We start from the raw sequence: 21,092 nt of genomic DNA on the forward strand, positions 1-21,092 counted from the left end.
CAGATGGGTGTCAGGGTAGGGGTGCTGGTCTGCCCAGACGTGGCCATGCAGGGCTGGGGTTGCCTGCAGAACCAAGGCAGGTCAGGAGGGCACAGGGAGGAATCTGGGCCAAGATCGTGGCCTGGGTCAACAGGAGGGGCGAGGATGGGCACTTGTGTGGGGGAGGTGTGGGCCCAGCTGTGTCAGCACCTCCCCATCAGGGGCTGTCGGTGCTGGGCTAGGCATGGACAAGCCCACCCCGCATGCCCAGGGCGCGATCACTGGGACCAGCCTACGGCAGCTGCTAGACGAGGGCCTGAGGCCTCCCAGGAGAATGGGTGCACGTTTGGGATGGCAGTCGGTCAGAGGAATTACGGGTGCCCTGGAAACTGTCCTGAGGGAAGACGGAAGGACAGGCACGTCCAGACTTTGGTCAAGGCATTTAAGGCACTGAGGTGGCCTCGGGAGCCAGGCCTTGGTAGTGCTCTGAGCTGCCGACCTGGGGCCTTGGTGGCTGCCCCGTGGGGACCTCTCCACTGGGCCTGGGTCCCGGTGCTCAGCCCGCCTGGCTCAAAGGCAGCATGAGAGGGCGGAGAATGGGCTGGGCCTGGAATCCTGAGCCCAGGGTGCAGCATGGAGCCAACTGAGGACTCTGGAGGCACAGGGAGGCGTGAGCAGACAAGTCTGATGACCTGGCACCGCTCGTGGCCGAGGGCCTCCACACTGTCCCTCGGCAGATGCGCCGCAGAGCCCAGTCCCTGGGCTTCCAGAATGAAAGGGGCCAGTTCCAAGTTCATGGTCAGAACAGCTTTATTGAATCTAGCTCCCAGATGCTCACCCATCTTCGGCTCAGGCCCCTTGCAGGTCACCGAGGTGGGGGGCGGCCCTCCCGTGGGGTCGTGTCACTGGGCTCCTCAGGGAAGGCAGTAGGTTGTATAGTTATCTTCTGAGGGGCAACATCACTGCCCTGAAACCACACAACCTACTACCTCACCCCGCCAGGCCCTGCCTTGCACTGCGGGAGGGCCCGCCGCCGCCCGCCCAGCACCAGCCCCTGCCTGGCGGTCCTCAGTCACCAGAGCAGGAGGGCTGGGCAGGCGCAGGGCAGGAGGGACAGGGGAGATGGCACCCCAGGAAGGGGCAACTGCTGCTGGCTGGTCTCAGGAAGCCCCTGGCTCTCTGGGCCTCAGTTTCCCCAGGTACGGAGGAGCCACCGTCTGCCTTCAGATTGTGCCATGTGGGACCCAGTGTATGCAGAGCTGTTCCTCTCACTTCCTGCTCGGGACAGGTGCCTTGGCCTCCCTTCCTCCGCAGGCAGAGGCCCTGCCACTGAGCTGGCCACGTGCTGGGCACCTGGGGTGATGGGCAAGGCCAACACTCACAGCCCTGCAACCTCCAAACATCTCGGCCACCCCTGGCCCCATAGTGCCTTCTCCTGGTGCTCAGTGGAGGGTACGGCTCAGGGCCACCCATGAACCTGGGCCTGATGGCGGGGGCAGTGTTGGGAGACAGAGGTCAGACAAACAGCTGCATGGGTCGCCTCTCTCAGTGCAGCGGGGGCAGAGGTGGGGTCGGCTCAGCTCTCCTCTGCCCTCGATGCTCCACACATCTCCTTCCATCCTCGTTTGCCTCCATTTTACAGAGGAGGAAACTGAGGCCCAGAGAGATCAGGAGCCTGTCCAAGGTCACACAGCAAGAAGAGCCTAGGCCTGTCAGAATTCTTAGTGTAGGCAGCCCCTGCCCCCGACTGCTGCCAAGGCTGCCCCCAAACCTGCCCCTGCCCCCTCCCAGCCAGGGTTCCAGATGCTCTGTCCACCGCAGATATTACAGCCACTTCAGGAAAGACAGTAGATTGTATAGTTATCCCATAGCAGGGCAGAGCCCCAAACTATACAACCTACTACCTCACCCCAAAGGGCAGTCGGTCTTGGTGCCGATGGGACTCCATGGCTTCCAGAGGCACCTCCTAGAGCGGGGGAGGAAAGAGGGCTGAGGAGAACAGGGGCTCGGGGCTTGGCAGGCCACAGGCACCAAGGGCACGGGGATTCCGGTGGGCAGGCGTGGTGGGTGCAGGGGGCTGGGACGCTGAATCCCTGGGAGTGGGGACATTGTGGGCCAGCACCAGCAGGGACAGGAGCCTGCAGGAAACCACCAACCAGAGAGGGACGAGGAAGAGAGAAAGGAGGAGGGAGGGAAAACCCTAGCTGCATTTTGCGACGCTGTCACACGCAGCCGGCCCCCTCTCATCTGGACAGGAGTGGCCATAATGTTCCCAAGGAACTCTGCACTGGAGACCCTGGGAGGAGGGCTGTCATCTGTCCAAGGCCAGCAAGACACAGGCGTGCGAGTGCTCGGCCCCCTCCCTCCCCGCACAGCGCCGCCAGAAGCAGCACTCGTGGCCCCCAAGCTGGCTGAGTAGCAGCCCAGGGGCGTGCTGTCTCCTCCCACTGGGCAGACAGGCATCCCTCCCCAGGGGCTCCGGTTCTGGCCCTGCTGTGCAGGCTGGCCTGAGCTGACCATACTGCAGGAGGTGGTGGGACATAGTTCTTTCCTTCCTTGAGGGAAGTAGCCTCTCGGGGAGAGCAGCTGGGGGGGAAACACAGACCCTCAGGGCCACCCAGGGTCCAGTGCCTGTCCCTGTGGGGGCTGGCACACTCAGTGCCCTAGCTTGGGGCTCACAGGGCTGGGACAGAGTGTGGCATGAGGATGGTACTGAGATGGGCCTCCCTGAGCCCCGCCTATCCTGGGCCTGGTGCAGGGTCAGCCTCAACAAATGCTAATTGTGGCTACCACCTTCCTGGGGAAAAGGGAAGGAGGCAGGCTTGACTGTCAACCCCTCTTAAACAGGTGAGGAGACCGAGGCCCAGAGAGGCAACGTGACCTGGATGTCACACAGCCAAGGGGGGCAGCAGAGTGAAGTCCAAATGTTCTGCTTCCTGCCAAGTTTTTTTTTTTGTTTTTTTTTTGAGACGGAGTCTCACTCTGTTCCCCAGGCTGGAGTGCAGTGGCGCAATCTCGGCTCACTGAAAGCTCCACCTCCCGGGCTCACGCCATTCTCCTGCCTCAGCCTCCTGAGTAGATGGACTACTGAGGCCCGCCACTACGCCCGGCTGATTTTTTGTATTTTTAGTAGACACGGGGTTTCACCGTGTTAGCCAGGATGGTCTTGATCTCCTGACCTCGTGATCCGCCTGCCTCAGCCTCCCAAAGTGCTGGGATTACAGGCGAGAGCCACCGCGCCCAGCCTGCTTCCTGCCAAGTTAAACGGCACGCTAGCTCTCAGCTCCCCATGCCCAAGTGGACTTGAAAAGTCTACCCCAGCCCTCCTTCCACAGCCCATCCTGAGAAGGCTGCCTACTCTAGGCAGGCACCAGGCTGGACTGGACCATTTAATCCTCATAGCCCTGGTGAGGCTGAGCTCACGGATCCCACTTCATAGTGGGGAAACTGAGGCTCAGGGGGTGCTGAATCTCTGGCCCTACATGTCTTTGCTCTCAGAAGTTGGTCGGGGAGTGGGTCTGCTTGCTCTCTGGACACTGTGTCCTACTCCCTCCCGAGGGGCACTGGAGCAAATCCCAGGTCCTTAGCCAGCAAGGAGACCACTGAGGCTCACACCTGGTGCCACCCACCCAGAACTGGAGACTGAGATGCTGACTCACCCAGGAGTGGGGACCAGGAGGGCCCAATGCAGCCTGACCCTCCTCTGTCCCGGCATCATCTGGCCTGGGGTCGCGAAGACCCCGTGTTCCCTCAAGGCCTCAGAACAAAAGCTGTATGAGAGGGTCTGGGGGTCCTGTTACCCTGCTCAAATTCTGGGCCCCCTGGCTGGTGGGCAGGACCAAGATGTCCCTAAGGACTGTCCGGGCAAGCCAGCCAGGGTGGGGCGGGGGCTGAAGGGACAGTGGCTGAGGGTCTCCTTGGACCCTCCCAGCTGTGGTGAGTGGCCAGAGGGGGAAGATCAAGGCCATCCCAGCTCCTCTGAGCTCAGGCTGACTCAGGCTGTCGCTCAGCTCATCATCAGCTCCCTGTCAGGTGGTCCACCCTGAGTGTCCCTGCATCTGCCCCCATCTGTGCCCCTGGGAGGTACCTTGGGGAAGGCTGTGGGGTGGGTTGCACCCTAAGCATGCACTCTGGATTCCTGACTTCGTCTCTGAGACCCCCACCCCCTCAGGCTGGACTGGCCACCTGGGCTGGCTGGGTCCCCTCACACCTACTGGGTTCTGACTCATGGTCCCAGCAGGCTAAGAAGGGGGTGGGGCAGGATGGCCCAGTGGGCGGAGCTGTGGGAATCCAGGCCACCTCTGGGCTATGCTCTGGGCAGGTCTCATGCCCTCGTGAGCCATGGTCTCCCCACTGAGGCAAGGGGTCAGCTGCCAGGACCCCGTCATCAGCCATCGGAGCTGGAGTGCAGGTGGGGACCACCACACTGATTCCAATGGCCCCAGCCTGGCCCCCACAGATCCCCCAGGCCAGGACTTCAGCCTCCTAGAGCCTGCAGTTCCCACCATGGGGAGCCCCAGCCCACACGTTGGGCTCTATAAGGTGTGGCAGAGACAGAATGGGAGACAGGCCCCTAGTCCACCCTGGTCGTCACCACAAGTGCCCTCCCCCTGGGCCCCCAGCGCCACCTGGGAGAAGCAGATGTGACTCAGTTTCCCTCATTTGGCCTTTCTTGTTCTGGGCTAGACTTACCCAGGTGGCATCTTGAGTCATCCTGGGTGATGGCAGGTGGCCTCGGGGCATGAGGGCTGCACTCCAGGATGACCAGTGGCCAGGTGACAGGAGAGGCTACCGCAGGAGCTTCTGTCCCCAGGGAGTGCTTGAGGCAGGCTGGGCCCTGCAGACAGGCAGTGCACACAACAGAGCCCAGGGCCAGAGAGTGAGTCTTCAGGGTGTGCAGGTGAGGCTGGGCGTGCCTCTTCCACTCAGACGCCCCGCAATGATCCACAGCTCTTCCAGGCTCTGTCCAGCCTGAGGGGTGCACCACCAGGGACAAAGGTCACCACGCCCCAAGTGCACGGTGGGCAGATGAGGTGGGCCAACGGGGGGAGCTTGCTGGAAGAGTGGCGGGAAGACAAGAAGAGACATGGCTTCAGGGGAGGCCACAGCCTGGGCGAAGGTTTGGCCATGAGACCATCAAGTCCCCATCTAAGGACCTCTGTGCCTGAGGGTGGGGCCTGGAGAGGACCGGAAGTGGCCTGGCTCTGAGATAGCCCTCCCTCCCTATCAGACCTCCCACGGCTCCTCCTACCTCCAGAGCCAGGATGGCAGGACGCCCAGCTCACTGTGAGGAAGGCCAGCCACAGGCAGGGGCTCCAGGTCAGCGCCACTTCTTGACCTGTTGGGTTTTAAAAACAAAAGTGACAAGTGTCAGCTCTGGAAGAGACGTGGCCTCGCCCAGCCCTGAACCCCTTTGTGACCTTGGGCTGTCCCACACCAGAACTGACACTCCGGCCTGGCCTGTCTCTCGCCTAGTGGCTCACCCACCCCTGCAAGGGCCTGGATGGAATGGCCTCTGTGGCCAGCCCTGTGTTGGACAATGCCAGGTCAAAGGTGACCAAGACCCAGGCCTGTCCTTGAGTAGTCAGTGGTCATGTTCCCCTGCTGGGAAGCCTGTGCCCTGCCACGGTGGTGCCTCGATGCTCTAGGGCCCAGAGGGGGGCAGAAGGATGCACGGGGGGACAGCCTGGCTCCGCTTTCCCAGGCGCCTGGCCTGTCAGCAGGTGGCTGGACCCTGGAGGGAGGAGTTAAACCCCCACTGCACCGAGGAGGATGCTGAGGGTCCAGGGGGGCTGTGGCTTCCCCTGGGACCCAGGACAAGGAAGGCTTGGGGTCCTCCCACAAGCGGAAACCCCTGGGAGGGGCCCACAGGATCCAGTCTGGGGCTGCAGGGCTTCAGCAAGGGCTTGTCCAGTGAATCAAAATTTCACCTCACTCCAGCCCATTCTGGCTGGAGTGCCCTTGCAGGACAGGCACGGGGTGCAAAGGCCAGAGAGGTGCATCCAGGCAGGAAGGGATGTGGGTTCCCGGGGCTGAGCCCAAGACGCTGGATGGGAGCAGACATACCCTGTTTCCCTGTAGCCCTGTACCGTGTGACCTCGAGCAAGGGCAGCCCTGCTGGGGACCAGGAGAGCCACCCACCAGGCTATTGAGGGGCCTGTGGGGACACTGGGTGGGGGGTGCCCTTCCCTCCTCCTCCCTGAGCACCAGCCCTGCCCGCGCTCCCAGCCAGCCAGGCATTCTACCACTGCTGACACTCTCTCTACTGTCTCTGCCCCTCCCCAGCTTGCCCGCAGCCCTGGCTCCCCCTCCAGCCTCCCAGAGCAGCAAGTGTCCCGGGCAGGCCTCTGCTCCCAGCATTGCCCTGGCCTGTCCCTCTGCCAGGCACAACCACCCTGCTTTTTCCTGCTCCTTTCCCCAGAGGGCCCCGTATTCCCTGGTGAGTCCCAGCTCTGCCCCCAAGGCTCCAGGACTCACACCTGGACCACCCAGGCCTGCGGTGGTCAGGGAGCCTGAGTGTGGCAGTGCCCGCTCCGGGGGACTCTGAGGAGGGTGTCTGGACACATTTCCTGCACACCCAACCCTGCTGTGCTCCACAGGACCAGGACACAGATGCTGTGACCTCAGCAGGCTCCACCCCCACCGCAGGAGGATCTGCACGGAATCAGGAGAACTGCAGCCGACAACCAGGGCTTTCTTGGGCGTGGGGTGGGGAAAGACTGATGTTTCGGCGTCGTGACCCACTCATGGAGCCATTTCTGAGCTGGTGGAGAGAAGTCCAGTTGCATGCGTTGTGGGGTGTGTGCGGGGGTGATCTCCAGGCCCACCTGCCCGGCAGCCCTGGGGGTGAGCATGGGGCTCAGGCCTGGGGAGACAGCAGGAATCTCCCCTTTCTCAGGAGGCTTCCCGAGACAGACCAGAGAGACCCTTCCCAGCCAGCCTGGAGGAGGGCTGGGCAGGCCATGCAGCGTGAACGGCGGGCGCTCCTTGAGCAGAGCTGACGGGGAGTGAGCAGTCGGCAGGCGCTCTGCCATCTGCCAGCTGCCACCTCCCGGCCGCTGCCCTGGCCCCACGGTGTCTGCCCGTGGGCAGGGTGCCCGGCAGGCCCAGGCGGGGGAGGGGCCAGGCCAGCCAGGACAGGTGTGCGGAGGCCTCGGTGGGCAGGTGGCCATTTCAGGGCCGGGCGGATGTCTGGAGCAAGTGAGGCAGACAGACGGTGTCACCCCGAAGTCACCTCGGGCTTGGCTCAGGGCCACTGGGAGCCGGACCCCCCCCAAGGAGCACACCCCCGCCACCCTGATTGGGTTTCTCCCCATAAAGCGGCCTGTGTCTCTGCTCAGCAAGCCGTGCCAACAACGGGTCTGGGAAAAAGACGGGGAGGGGTGGCGTCTGGGGGCTCGGACGGGAGGCGGGCCTCCTGCAAACACGGCCCAGAAAGCTAACGAGACACGCACGGGGCAGCCTGCGTCTCTGGCTCGGCCGCGGCAGGTCGGGGACCAGGGCGAGGCGTGGGAGGCATGTTAAAAGGACCAAAAACCCAGCCATCAGCAGAAATATCTTATTGCAAAATTAAAAAAGAAAATCAATGCAGAAAGGTCCATGATCTCAAAATATCAAACTTAAATCAAGATGGGACGGGTAAGGGTTACTGACCTCCCCTCTGGCCTCAGGCTGCAATACAGCTAGGCCGCCCACAGTCTCATGGTCCCCAACAGCATGCCACGGGGACGCTGTGGCAAAGCCACAACCGGAACTGCACTCCTCAGATCCAGGCTCCTCCCCGAGCCCTGCACACCACACACAAGTGGGAAAGAGGTGCCCCCAGGATGGAGCATGGCCTGGACCCCAGGGCTGCCTTCCTTCCAGGGCTGTCTGGGGTCCCAAGGTCCCCTCACTGGCCCTCCTGTTAGCACCCTCCCTGTCTGGCTTCCCCAAAACCGACACCCACGTGCTCCAGGTCAGGGTCTACACCGTCGGGGATTTGTGCCCTGTCTAGCTTCCTGCTTTCCTGTTCTCTCATAGCCACTAAGTTCTCAGTGGGGGTGGGGGACAGGCTCAGGGAACGTCCACTCCCTGGGGCAGGGGCCAGGCCTGCTGTGGCCACATGTCCTGCATCTAGAACAGGGCCAGAGGTCCAGCAGGCACCAACGTTGTGGCCACAGGGGTGAGCGTGGAAGCTCACAAGAGTAACGCAGCACCCAAGACACCTAAGGGCTGGCACTGGCAGGGGAGGACCCTGCTCTGCAGACGCACCTGCATCCATGGGGCATAGGCCTAGGGGCTGCCAGGCCTGGTTCTGACCTGCTCTGTCTCCCTCAGTGATGGGCCTGGGATGGAGTAGGTTAACCCTTCTGGGCCTCAGCTGCCTCCTCCGTATGATGGGTCAGGACGCCAGCCCCCAGGGCTGTGGGGAGAATCCAGGGAAGCTGCTCTTTAATGCTCCAGGGTTACGCAAACAGGCTCGCTTGGAGTCCAAAGGGGAAAAGCAGGAATGCGGAGCCCGCTCTTCTCCTGTGGGGATCTCTGTCTGGTGTTTAATCATTAGGCATACTTTTAACCTCAAAGGCGTGTACTTATCTGAAAACATTCTTAATTCAAGCCACAGTCTGGGTCACAAGGTGGGGAGGGCAGGAAAGAATCGGGGGTGGCGGGGGGCGGTGACCAGATGCAACCACATCATTAAAAATACCCCAGCCTGAACCCCGCCCTGCGGTCACCCCACCCAGCAGCAACTCCCCACCAGGGACCAGCCCTTCTGTGGGTGGGGGGGGTGCTTTTCCTGCCGGGAAGCCTGGGGCTCCCGTGTGCCCCAGGAGGATACGGGCCGGGCCTGGCCTGGCATGTGGGGCGACTCTGGTCTGGGCAGGCAGGCGGGCAGCATTCCTCCTTCCCATGCCCGGCTGGGTTTCCCCAGGGTGAGGGCAGGGCCTGGGCAAACTTCGTTTCGTGGTGACGGAATGTTCTGTCCAGGAACCACAGGGAGAGGAGTCTGGGCGGGGTGTAGGGTGGCGTCCAGAGACGTACCCAGGCCTCAAGGGCTTGGCTGGGTGCCCAGCAGGTGTCTGGGGAAGGGTCTCCTCCAGCGAGGAACCGACCCATGGCCACGTGGAGAACACAGGCCACCGTGGGGTCCAGCCGGCACCACTCCATGCCACCCAGAGGACCTGTGTCGACCCCTAGAAAAAGCACACACTCATCAAACGCCATTCCCTGCTTCACGTGGTGATTTCTCTCGCCTTCTTCTAGGAGGCGCACTGCCCTCCAGGGGACCTTGTTGCAAGGATAGCAGGAACCCATGTGTAGCCAACCCCACAGGGCTCCCGCGGAGTCCACCTGCCCCCTCCCTGCCTGGCCAGGCCAGGGGCACAATTGTCCTCCACGGCCAACACCCAGCATCTCCCTGATGCTGACCTGCAGCCACCCTGACCCCGGGGGTTTCCTGGAAACCGTCCCTTTGGGAATGTGCCACTTGGGATCCTCTGGGTGCTGGAAGGGCAGGTGCATGGGCCTGTGACGGGGCAGGAAGCAAGCTCAGAGGCTCAGGAGAGGCTGAGGGGCTCTGATGAGGAGGGAGATGCTGTTTGGAATGGCTGAGGTTGCGGGGATGGGGCCTGCAGGAGAGTGGGGGCTGTGGAGGGGCCCAGGAGGGAACAGGTCCTCCACTCCTGTGTGTCAGAAACTTTGGCTGGCCCCAACACAGGGGAATCCTGGACAGAGTGCGGCCCTGCCCTCTTCCTGAGGATGGTGGTGCCCTTCTCTAAGCCAGAAGTTGGGCTGGCCACTGAGAGACCCACTCCCGGCTGGGCCAGGCCAGGAGCACAATAGGTGAAGCGGTCAAGGCCTGAAGGCATCACCCCTGCAGAGGTGCCGGGAGCCCAGGTGGGCCCCACACCTGCCTGCGCTGCCCTCGGCCCAGGGCTCCCCCGCCAGCGAGGCTGTACTGGCCCGGCCCTGGCTCAAGGTTTCTCCGTCTGCTCGGCAGGGCTGCCTCAGGGTGGCGAGGGGCCGGCAGGGCTGGGTGAGGGGCCAGGACTCCCGGGCTGCCTTGCCAAGGGCTGGCTGGTGCCAAGCCTGGGGCAGCCACGGCCAAGGCCAGACTAGGCGGGGGCCGGCGCTGGGCTCTGTCCAGGCCGCCAAGGGCAGGCAGGCAGGCCATGGCCACCCTCCCTCCCAGGCCTCTCCAAGGCCACCGCCACCTCAGCTACAAAATGGCGGCAGGCCGGGCGGCCATTTTGCAGAGCGCTTGGAAAACAAAGGCCGCTGCGGGTGGGAGTGGTGATGGGGCCGGGAGGAGGAGGAGCCACCGGAAAAGCAGCACAGTGCCCGCCCTGTGCATGGGCCCAGAGACAGGCAGGTGGGCTCTTCTTCTGCCCAGGCTCCCAGCAGCCGGGGCTTCTAGAGGCCTTGTTGTCCCGTCTAAGGGTCTCGCAGTGGCCCTGGGGGACTGGGCGCTGCCTGGGGCACTGATGCCCTCCCATGTTGCAGCCCAGGTGGCCTAGCCTGAGGCATGACCTCTGGGGGAGGTGGCAAGGGTCTACTGAGCCAGGGCTCCTGGATTTAAAACCTTCCTTTGTCCCCAGACCCGGGGACATTTGCCCAAGTTTGGAGCGGTCCCCAGACAGGAGGCACGAGGGCCTGGCCTGAACTCCGGGGACCACTGTGCCATGAAGCGGCTGCCACGGGAACGCTGGGGAACCTGCTCCAGGGATCGGAGGCTGCTCCCTGCCCCACTTCCACAGCACCCACCCCACAGCGGGGACGCCGGGGGACCTGCTCCAGGGATGGGAGGCTGCTCCCCTCTCCACCTTCCACAGCACCCACCCCACAGCCTGGAACTTTCGGGGCCCTGCCGACAAGGATCCGGGGTGGGGCCCACTCGGCCCCTCCTGGAGCCCTGCCCCAGCCAAGCTCAGCACCAGCTACTTCCCAAACAAGCCCCGAGCCCCGTCCTGCTCATCTGTCTAGTGACTGTCTGTCCATTCCCCTCTTGTGTCCCCTTCTCCGGCCTCCTCTGGACAAAAGGCACGGGCCCCACTGCCTCCAACAAACACTCGCTGGATGCAGAGTAGAGCCTGGCAGGCAGCACCCCCAGATCCAACAGATGGGCGGCCCCAGGGTGCCACACGGATGCCTTCCTGCCCCCGCCCAGCAGTGGTCTCCATGTCTCTTCACCAGATCTTATTGAGAACCCAAAGGTCCAGCAGCGATGCTGCTCCTGGGCTGGGCGTGCAGCCACATGGCACTCCCTCCCAGCCTGTGCAGTGCAGAAGCCTGTGATCGCCACCAACCCCACTGCACAGACAGGGAGGCCAAGGCCCAGGGCGGCCGAGCTGTGGCTGGCAGCGGGGTGCTCGCAGGGCCACCGGGTCACGGGAAGATGGTACTCACACACCTGAGGACTCAGCCCAGGCCTCTGATGGGGACCACCGATGCGGAGCCACGGGCAGGGCCTGCATCAAAAAACAAGAATGAAATTAGGGAAGCCCGCACGGTGCTCACACGGTGGGGGATGCCTGGGTGACACAGGGCAGCATCAAGGGCAGGTGCCACTGTCCCCATCACCATGTCCCCATCACTGTGTCACCAGTTGCCCTGACGACTCTGGGTGTGAACGGCACAGCCACCTCGCCTGTTCCCGGGGCCTCTCCCACGTGGCTGCGGTGGGGCTAGACCAGCTGCACACCGCAGGCTCTTGGGCACATGCTCCCAGCTGGGGACCTGGCCAGTGTGAATGCTTTGCCACTGTGACACGCCAGGCACCCACCAAAGCCCCTCACACCTGGTGACTCACTCAGTCCTCGTGACAACCTGATTAAATGCTGGAATGGAGCGGCTGCTCCTTCCCCCACAGCCACAGCCAGTGCAGGAGCAACTGTGCTCCCCGTTTCAGGGGTGAGGGAATGCGGACCCAAAGAGGTTTACCTGCCGGCGCACAGGCACCAGGAGGTCCTTCTGTGTTGGGTGAGCCCAGGAAGACCCCATCAGGAGGCCCATTTTCCTTTTTCAGGGACAGCCAGGGGCCTCTGGCTCCCCAGTTCCGGAGGCCAGCCCGGCTGGGTGGGCGAGGTGTTTTTGGAGAAGGGCATGTCGTACCCGGGACAGCTGGAGCAGCAACACGCGGCTGCAGGATGAACTGGGAGCCTGCTGCTTCCCAGAGCTGGACACGGCAGTGCTTTCAGCTCGCTACTGGGTGGGGAGCAAGGCCCTCAGCCTGGGCCATGCCTGAGGCCAGGTGCCCATCCAGCCAGGCCAGGAGGGAAGCCAGAGCTGAGGAGGCAGCAGCCTTGGGCACTGCCAGGAGCACTGGGGCTGGGGGCCTGGCCCACCCCGGCACCATCTTGGCAAGGGCCTGAGTGGCAGGGCCTGTCCCCACCGCACAGCCAGACTTCGGAAGGCTCGGCCCAGACCCCAGACCTCAGACCCTCCCCGCCCCTGAGGGATCTGGCGGCCCCACGCCTTGGCGAGACAACGTTCATGGAACCCAGAGGTGTTTCCACCACGGGGCAGTTTGGGGCCAGGGCCCTGCTCTGCTGTATGCCAGCCTGGCGGCCAGGGCAAGCCCCGTGGGCTCGGGGAGCCTCAGGTGAGGGGCACTCAGCAGGGCCATCAGGAAGAGGGACGACCCCATGTGACTGGCTCAGGGCTTGGCCCACAGGAACTCCTAGCAAATCTGAACCGAATCAAGAAGGTGTTTCACCCAGGTGCTGTTGCAGGTGGCTGTCCTTGCATCCTGTCCCATCCCTCGTCACGGTGAGGGCTCAACCTCATGCTCACTAGAGTCTCTCCCAGCCAGAGAGTGCCGCTCAAAGCCAACAGGGAGGCGCCGCGTGAGGCCATCACTCTGCATTTTGTCCATAAAGACAGCCCGGACTTACCAGGATCCAACTTAAGAGTTCTCAACCCAAAGGGATATGAATGCAGTAGAAACCAACCACACTTCAGAACAGTGTTGAATAAATAACAGGAGATCTTCAACGCTTTATTATGAATAGGCTTTGTGTTAGATGTTTTTGCCCAATTGGAAGCTAACACAAGTGTTCTGAGCACATTTCAGGGAGGCTGGGCTAAGCTATGATGTTTGGTAGTTGGGTGTGTTAAATGCTTTTTTGATATATAATATTTTCAATTTACAGTGGGTTTCTCAGGACAAACCCCACTGCAAGTCAGGAAGTATCTGCATTTTCAGCGGGACTGAAAGATCAAATGCAGGGCCATTGTAAGGGCTTGCTTGCTTCTGTCTGGGTATAAAAAGGCATCGGGGCTGGGCGCAGTGGCTCACACCTGTAATCCCAGCACTTTAGGCCAAGGCAGGAAGACCAGCTGAGGTCAGGAGCTCAAGACCAGCCTGGCCAACATGGTGAAACCCCGTCTCTACTAGAAATACAAAAATTAGCCTGGTGTGAGGCAGGCACCTGTAATCCCAGCTACTCTGGAGGCTGAGGCAGGAGAATCACTTGAACCCGGGAGGCAGAGGTTGCAGTGAGCCGAGATCGCACCACTGCACTCTAGCCTGGGCGACAGAGTGAGACTCCCGTCTCCAAAAAAATAAAAAATAAAAACATTTAAAAAAATGTAAAAAGGCACCTGGGTATTTGACATGAGAACAAACCTCTGTCCCCTCGACCTGCACGTGGAGGCCACCTAGGGCCGCTGCTCATGCCCTTCAACCTCTAGGGAGAAGAGAAAGTGCCACTCCACTGTCTGCAGAGGCTGCTGAGGTCACACCATGGTCCCCCGGGGCCCATTCTCAGGCTGCGGATGCCAGGTCCACTAGGCAGTCTTGGAGCTGGCCGATGTGACTTCTCAGCGTGGCTCTGCCATGGGGTGCCAAGCCATCACCCGTCTCACATCTGGGTTTCCCATGCACCCACATCTGCACCCACTCCTGAAGGACAGGGCGGCCTCTCCATCAGCCGGAACCCAGGGTACCCAGAACAGGAACAAGTCCCTTCAGAAAACCAGCCAGCGCCGGGTATCAAGGGGGCCACGTGGCCGCCGGCTCTGGTTGGGGCTGTGGCTCCTGTTATCTGCCACCGAGTGTGGGTGAGGCACTGGGCCAATGCCACGGTGTGGCCAGCAGGATGCCACCTGAGTGTGAGGCCTGAACAGCCCATGAGAGGCGGGCAAGGCCAAGGGACCTGCCCGGCTAAGGCTTCCCCATCCTGGGCCAAGGCCTCCAAGGGGAGCAGTTTTGAGTCAGCTAAAAAACAAACGCTACTGAGGGAGTCCCTGTCCCCACGGACCTTCAGTGGCTCCCCCAGTCCAAGCCAGCACCCCAGAGGCCCTCCACAGCCCCAGCAGCCCCCAAGGCCGCAGGCCAGAGTAGGGCCAGGCTCCTGATCCCCAGGCTCCATCTCTGTAAGAACAGTGTGGGACCGTAGCCCTGCCTTGCTGGTGGTCCTAACAGCGGGTGTGTGACCCCTGTGGTGATTATGCCAGCATCTGGCATCTGATGAGCACTGAGTAAGCACCTACTGTGTGCAACCAGCCTCATCTTCCACAGGTCATGCATATTGGGGTGCTGGTCCCAGCCCTGGACTGTACACTCTCCCCTGCAGGCCTCTTCTCCTCCACTCCAGGCCCTTTCCCACACATCCTGAGCCTCAGCCACTGCACACGGTGCCCCCTGCCCATGATCCAGGGAACACACCCTCACAGCCTCCCTGGACATGTCAGTCCAGGCTTAGGAGTCAGAGACTCAGGGAGGGGCACATTCTGTGCTCAGTCCTGTGTGAGGGACATGCCTGTGGGGTCTGTTTCATTTGGACCCTGGAGACCAACACTGCTGCCCGTGGGATGTCGGAGGTATTACATTAGATGGTGGCCAGCTGTGTATACAGGGAGGGTTGGGTGCAGGTGGGATGAGATCCCACGGGCAGGCCTGGGCTTATGGTGGGTGCCAGGAAAACCCCAGTTCCGTTGACCACATCACCTTGGCCAAGACCCACTAGGTCCCCGTCAGATGCCTGGGGTCAGCTGCTCCCCCAGGCTGGTATTCCTGTGACAGCCCCGCAGTTCCAAGAGCTGCCCTGCCCTGCCCTGCCTTGTGTCTCCTCTTCCCCAGTCCCTGCCCCTCTCCTGCCCCCCTCCTGCCCCCACGCTATTCTCCTTCCTCTGCTACCCTTCATCCCCTTTCTCCTCTGTCCTACCCCTCCTCCCTGATTCCCCCAGGGGCCTCCCCCCACTCCCCACCTGTGTCCCTCCCCACTCTCCGCTCGGCTGGTGGCCCAGCCCTGCGTGCAGACACAAAGGCCCCGGGGCAGCGTCTGCAGAGTCTGGCGGGCAAGGCCGACCTGTAAACATGCCGGGCCCCAGATGGCAGAGGGGTCCGGGCCAGACGCCGGCTGCTCTGCTCACATGCAGCAGCCTGGGGTCCTCTCCGCACAGCCTCGGGAGGTGGGCCTGCCTCTGGCCATGGCAACGGTGGGGAGGGGAGAATGCCAGTCCTGCCCAACCCACATGGCCGCACGGATGCCCCAGGAGGCAAGAATCATCCGCGACAGTCTGCACTCGGGGGCTGACTCGCCAGGGTGAGGGGCCTCAGGCTGGCTGCAGCCTCTGAGCAGTTCCCAGCATGACAGGCCCGCCCCCAGCCATGGCCACAAGACAGCCATGACAGATAGCAGCAGGCAGGGGACATCTTACCTGCTGAGTCCCCAGCAGGTACTGCAAATTGCACCGTAGTCACTGGTCCCCGAGGCTGCCCTTGGCCTCCCCTCCCTGGGCCATTGAGACAGCTGGATCCTTGCAAACAGGAGCGTCACCCAACTCAGGCAGGAGGGAGCCCAAAAAACAGGGCCAGACGTGGACCAAACCCGGCTTCTTGGAGCCCTGGTCCCTCAGCTGCAGAAAGGCTGGTGGCTGCAGAAAGAGGCTGGTAGGGGCAAGGAGGGAGGAGGCCGGGCTAGACCCAGCTGAGCCCATGCCAATGTGCAGCAAGCACCTGCCTGGCTCCTTGGCCCCCAGAGCTCTGGGGCTGGTGCACATACGCGTGTGTGGTGTGTGTGTGTGTGTGTGTCCAGTTTCAGGCATGCCCGGCAGAGGGTGGAGCCAGAAGGGAGGGATCTGGGGAGCCCCGATTTTCATCAACATTCACAAACTGTACTGACCTGAGGGTGGACACAGTCCCTTGAGCTTCAGGCGTCACCTGGGGAGGTGACTGAGGGTGGAAGACCTGGAAGGAAAGAGAAACGCTGAAGTCTTATGGTGGAACCCCCGGGTGTGTGGGGTGCTCTTCCCTCATCTGTTCCCTGTCGGCTCTTGCCCTGCCTGCCCTGAGACCACCATGAGGCCTGGGCCCAGCTCAGGGGCTGCCCGAAGCCTTGGGCGCCCCCAGGCCACCTGGACAGTGAGGAGGCCGGGTGTGGGGGGGGTCCCTGTCCCACTGGGCAGGGCGGTGGGCAGTAGTCACACAGTAGGCCAGGGACCCTTTGCTCTACTCCCTCACCCCTGGGCCTGGAGTGGGGTCTCTTCTACCTGTCAGGGTCAGGCCGAGCCCCTCGAGGACTCTGGGCAGGGCAGACCTGGCTGCAAGGTGGGGCCTGGGGGCAGGGTTGGTGCTGGGGTTTCCCCTTCTCTGCCAGACCGCCCATCTCCAGGCTGCTTGTGACTGGAGTGAGTCCTTCCCTGCCCAGGCCGAGGGTAAAGACGCAGCTACCTGGGCTGTGAGGTCCCGGAGGGTCTTCCCAAGCCCACGATGGGCTCCTGATGTCTCGGGTGGTGCTCTGGGACGGGGCCATGTTCTGCAAGACACAAGGAGAACAGGAGGTCAGCTCAGGAGGCCTGGTGGCTGAAGACTGGGGAGGGAGTGAAGGTGGCCTCTCCCTCCACCCCTCAGGGACCCCTGACAACCTCCTGCAGGTGGCCCCAACCCGGCGAGGCCTGAGGTTAAGAACTTTCCTGGGAGACAAAGGGCTGTGAGGACGGCCTCTGCCTTTGCCTCCGCTCCTGCCTGACGTGCACACCCAAAAGCAAACCCCACCCGCTGGCTCCTGCACAGCCAACTGTGGACACAGATGTCCTCTAGTGTCCACAGAGGAAGGGCCAGTGGGGCTTGGGGTGCTGGCTCACAGCAGAGCGCCGTCTCTCCACCTCAGTGCTCAAAGAAGTCCCTGCCCCCCTCGTTGAGCCCTGCCTTGGCACCCACTGTTCCTGAGGGCTGGAGTGTTCTCCCACCATCAGAGGCCCCATTCCTACCAATTATTTAGGCCACCTCTTCCAGGGAGCCCTCCTGAGTCAGGGATCTCCCTAGCTCTAGCAGTAAACTGGGGGTCTCTTGAAATCAGCTCACAGATACTTGCAATGCCCATCTCTGCCCAGGCCTGGTAGCTCCATGACACAGACCATGTCTTATGTGGCTTTGTCCCTGGGCCCAGCACATACTGCCTGGTACCCAGGATGCTGGGAAGTGCCCCACTCATCCTCCATCACTCCTGGAATGACATCCAATATCTGGGACTTACAAGGTACAAATGGGACTTCGGTTCTTTCTGAAGAGGTGACTCAAGTGGTCACTGTGAGCCACCGAGGGAGACACCCCAAGACTGACTGCAGGAGAACATCAAGGCCCAGGAGCCGGCATTCGCCCGGGTGATCCAGAGGCCCGCTCCTTCCCCTCCCCATCCTGCCTCAAGTCAGGCTGGCAGGCGGGCACCGCTCGCTATTGGTGAGGATTCGAGGGCAAACCCAGGCCAAGTCTGATGCCATGGCTGGGGTTCTGCTGGGCCTTAGGCCAGACTCAGGTGGGATGCTGAGCCCTGAGTGGGGGTAGGAGGAAGGTAGGGTCCAGGTCCTGAAGCAGGAGGGCGCTGCACAGCCCTGCACAGCTGCACACCTCAGGCACTGGGGCCCTCGGAGACTGTTTTCTCTCTCACAGCCCCTGGAACCCTCCCCAGGCCCAGGCTTCCCAGCTCCTATGGACCCCAGGTTGCAACAACGCTTGGCCAGCTGGGTGGCCTAGTGTGGCCGTCCCGAAACCCTGTCACCTGAGGACTGGGGCCACTCTCTTCTTTGATAGCTGAGAGTGTGAGTGCTGGTTCAGGGATGGGGGTAGAGCCAGGAGTCGCCCCAGTCACTGCTAACTAGCTAGGGAGGCTCCTTCTCAGCAACACTCCTGGCCTCGAGTTGGTTTCATGAGGCTTCCGAGGCTGGGGGACCTGCTGGTGGCATCCCACAGATGTGCTTGGCCACCAGAGCCTGCAGCCAGCACCCCCACCCCGACCCTCTTCCCATCCCACAGAGGCTGTGCCACAACCAGCCCATCTCTGAAAATGAGAACAGGTCCACGGTGACAATCTCCATGCCCATTGAGGGCTGGGAGGGGTCCGGGGTCCCACAGAAGCTGCAGGTGATAGATAGCAAGGGCAGGTCGGCGCAGGCCCGCTGCTCCTGCCTCTCGGACAGAGCCTGCAGGAAGCGCTGTGCTGCATGCTGTCCTGACCCTTAGGAGGCTGTGCTGAGGCCACAGAGCCCGTCATCGGGATGGCTGGGGTGCCTTCTCCATCTCTCCCACCAGCAGCCTGGGCCAAAATAAAAGCCCCCACCCTGGGGCCCAATGTGTCCTGATATCCACTCTAATAACCCTGGGCCCCCCTGCCTGCCACCCACAGAGATGCCCCCCTGCAGGCTGGTTAGGAAATCCCATGTGGCCCACTCTCACCTGCCACCGTGGGCTGGGGCCACCCCAATGCCCTCACCTGCTGCCCTGGGCTGGCTGGGGCCACCCCAATGCCCTCACCTGCTGCCCTGGGCTGGCTGGGACCATCCCAATGCCCTCACCTGGAGCAGACAGTACAGGAGTTCTGGGGCCCCCCAGGAAAAGTACCACAGACTGGAGCTGCCCAAACAGCATGGGGACTGGCATGGCATGCCCCTGCTCAGGTTCACAGGGCTGCCACCAGGTCAGGCCCAGCCACGGAGGCCCACTTTTTTGTAGCTAGCCCAATTTAATGTATCTCGAACCCAGGTTAGCATCAGAAATCAGACTTCCAGGTTACAGGAGCCAGGGGAGGGGAGGGGAGACGGGACAAGCCTGTTCCCCCAGTGGCAAGTGGAGAGAGACTGAGCAGCCCTTAGTGGAGCCCAAACCCCCCTGCACCAGGGCAGCTGCTGAGGGCCCAGCCCCACAGGCCACCTCCCATCTGCCCTGGATGTGCCAGAGATGTGGGATTTCTACCCTCACAGGTGAGTGGGCACCAGCTTTGGGGCAGGTGTGGCCCTGGGAGCTTCAGCTTCCCCACTTGGAGACACAGGGGCCCCATCAAGCAGCACCAGCTCCCGCAGCCTGCCCACCACCACTCACCCAGTGACCTCCCCTCCTCTCTGCCTGGTTTTGGTGACTGGGTTCTTGAGTTGGACAAATGCTGCATTACCTGCCCACAGAGCCTTTAAAAAATCTGAAAATGCTCTGCTCCCTGGGGCTGCCTGAGCCTCCCAAGGCTGTCCCCTCTCTGAGCCCAGACCCCGAGGTGTGCTTCCTTGCAGGACAGGGCCAGCTTAGGCCGTTTGCACAGATCGTGGCCCACTGAGGCTGGTGCTAAACCCGTTAGAGTCAACACGGGGCTGGGAACAATGCCCCGAGGCCGATCCCCAGCCCCATCCCAGCCCCCTCCAGGCCCCTGCCTACAAGCACCCCTAGGTCCATCCGCAGGGTCTGTTCCCATCTCAGCTCTGCCCCTGGTCACACTGCACAAGCTCCTTTGCCTCTCTGGGACCCAGTCTCTCTGTCCGTAAGATGGGGACAATGACACCCAACTTCTCGGATTTACACATAGGTCAGAGATGATGTTCCTTGCCTGGGCATGGTGGGACTCAGTGGACGGCAGCACCCATTGCTAATCCCCCGGGGGGCTTCGAGTACATGGGAGAAGTCACTCCAGGCTCCAGTGCCTGGAGAAATTCCTCCCCCACCTCTTTTCATACAACTGACTGCCAGCTCTAGCCTGGGCCTGTGGCAGGAGGGGCCTGGGAGGAGGCTGGAGGGGCCGGCTGGGAGATGTGGGAATAAACGTGGCCAGCAGGACCTGAGCAGACACTTTTGGGGGCACCCAGGAGGCTCTGAGTGCCCTGCGGGAACCCCAGTGTTGGCCAAGCTGCAGGGCCTAGGCCGGGGGACCAGGACTAGCCAGGGACTCAGTCTCGTCTTATCTTCAGCACTGAACTGTTCCCTCTCCAAGGTCACATGTAGAAGAAACATCCTCCATGCACAGGTCAGTGACACCAAGTGCCCCTCAATTTACGTGTGAAGATGCTGTGGAAAGGATTGAAATCCGGCCCTCAGTAATGCTGTCGGATCTCCAAAGCCTCAAAAGAACCCCAAGCAGGCCGGGTACAGTGGTTCATGCCTGTAATCCCAGCACTTTGGGAGGCCAAGGTGGGCGTATCACCTGAGGTCGGGAGTTCGAGACCAGCGTGGCCAACACAGTGAAACCCCATCTCTACTAAAAATATAAAAATTAGCCGGGCGTAGTGGCGCATGTCTATAATCCCGACTACTCGGGATGCCGAGGCAGGAGAATTACTTGAACCTGGGAGGCGGCGGTATCAGTGAGCCAAGATCACGCCACCACATTCCAGCCTGGGTGACAGAGTGAGACTCTATGTCTCCCAAAAAAAAAAAAAAAAAAAGAAACCCAAGCAGTTGGGAGAGGTCAAAAACACACGGCAAAGTTGCAGGTGGTCACGTCCCCGAGTTGCCCTGAGTTTGCACAAACCAGGGCCGTATCCCCATCTCAGCCACTTCTCTTGGGCCAAAATGGCTCCAGTAGGGACATCTGACGGCTACCACGGCAGCTGGTGTGGTCAGAGCACAGGGGGAGTTCAAATCTCCAAGGACACGGCATCTAGTGGTGGAGCTGTCACCCCTGGGAGAAGCACAGGCTCTTGAGCCACACACAGGTTGCATAGAATCGTCTAGGCTCTTCAGTCTTCAAGAAGCTGGCCTCTCCTCTCCGAGCCCCAGCTTCGTATCCTAAAGGCAACTATTTACACCTACTCTGTGATCTGACGCCACAGTAAAGAGAAAATGAACAGACGTGAAATTCCCAGTGGCTTGCCTGGCACACAGTAGGTGCTCACACGAGGCAGCTGGCAACGACTGCTAACCACCGAGTTGG

The 21,092-nt window shown here is 61.8% G+C and overlaps 1 protein-coding gene across 4 annotated transcripts in view; it reads right to left on the reverse strand.

Annotated features, from left to right (window-relative positions):
• Positions 1-771: 771 nt before the first annotated feature.
• The window catches only part of LOC100607096 (translation initiation factor IF-2-like), a 41,744-nt gene continuing 21,423 nt past the window's right edge, over positions 772-21,092 (reverse strand). For 2 of the 4 annotated variants that reach the window (XM_030815371.1, XM_030815370.1), the window contains exons 2-4: positions 16,637-16,721; positions 16,089-16,153; positions 8,551-11,429 (exon numbers count right to left, since the gene is read on the reverse strand). In XM_030815371.1, the coding sequence (XP_030671231.1) occupies positions 16,123-16,153; positions 16,637-16,721 (116 nt within the window). In that variant the 3' untranslated portion in view covers positions 8,551-11,429; positions 16,089-16,122. Of the gene's footprint in view, positions 2,566-3,102; positions 11,430-16,088; positions 16,154-16,636; positions 16,722-21,092 lie in introns of those variants that run through there. The other 2 variants (XR_004030898.1, XR_004030899.1) reach the window with 2 other exon arrangements.

Source organism: Nomascus leucogenys, chromosome 7b (genome assembly GCF_006542625.1).
Source record: "Nomascus leucogenys isolate Asia chromosome 7b, Asia_NLE_v1, whole genome shotgun sequence".
Taxonomy (NCBI): domain Eukaryota; kingdom Metazoa; phylum Chordata; class Mammalia; order Primates; family Hylobatidae; genus Nomascus; species Nomascus leucogenys.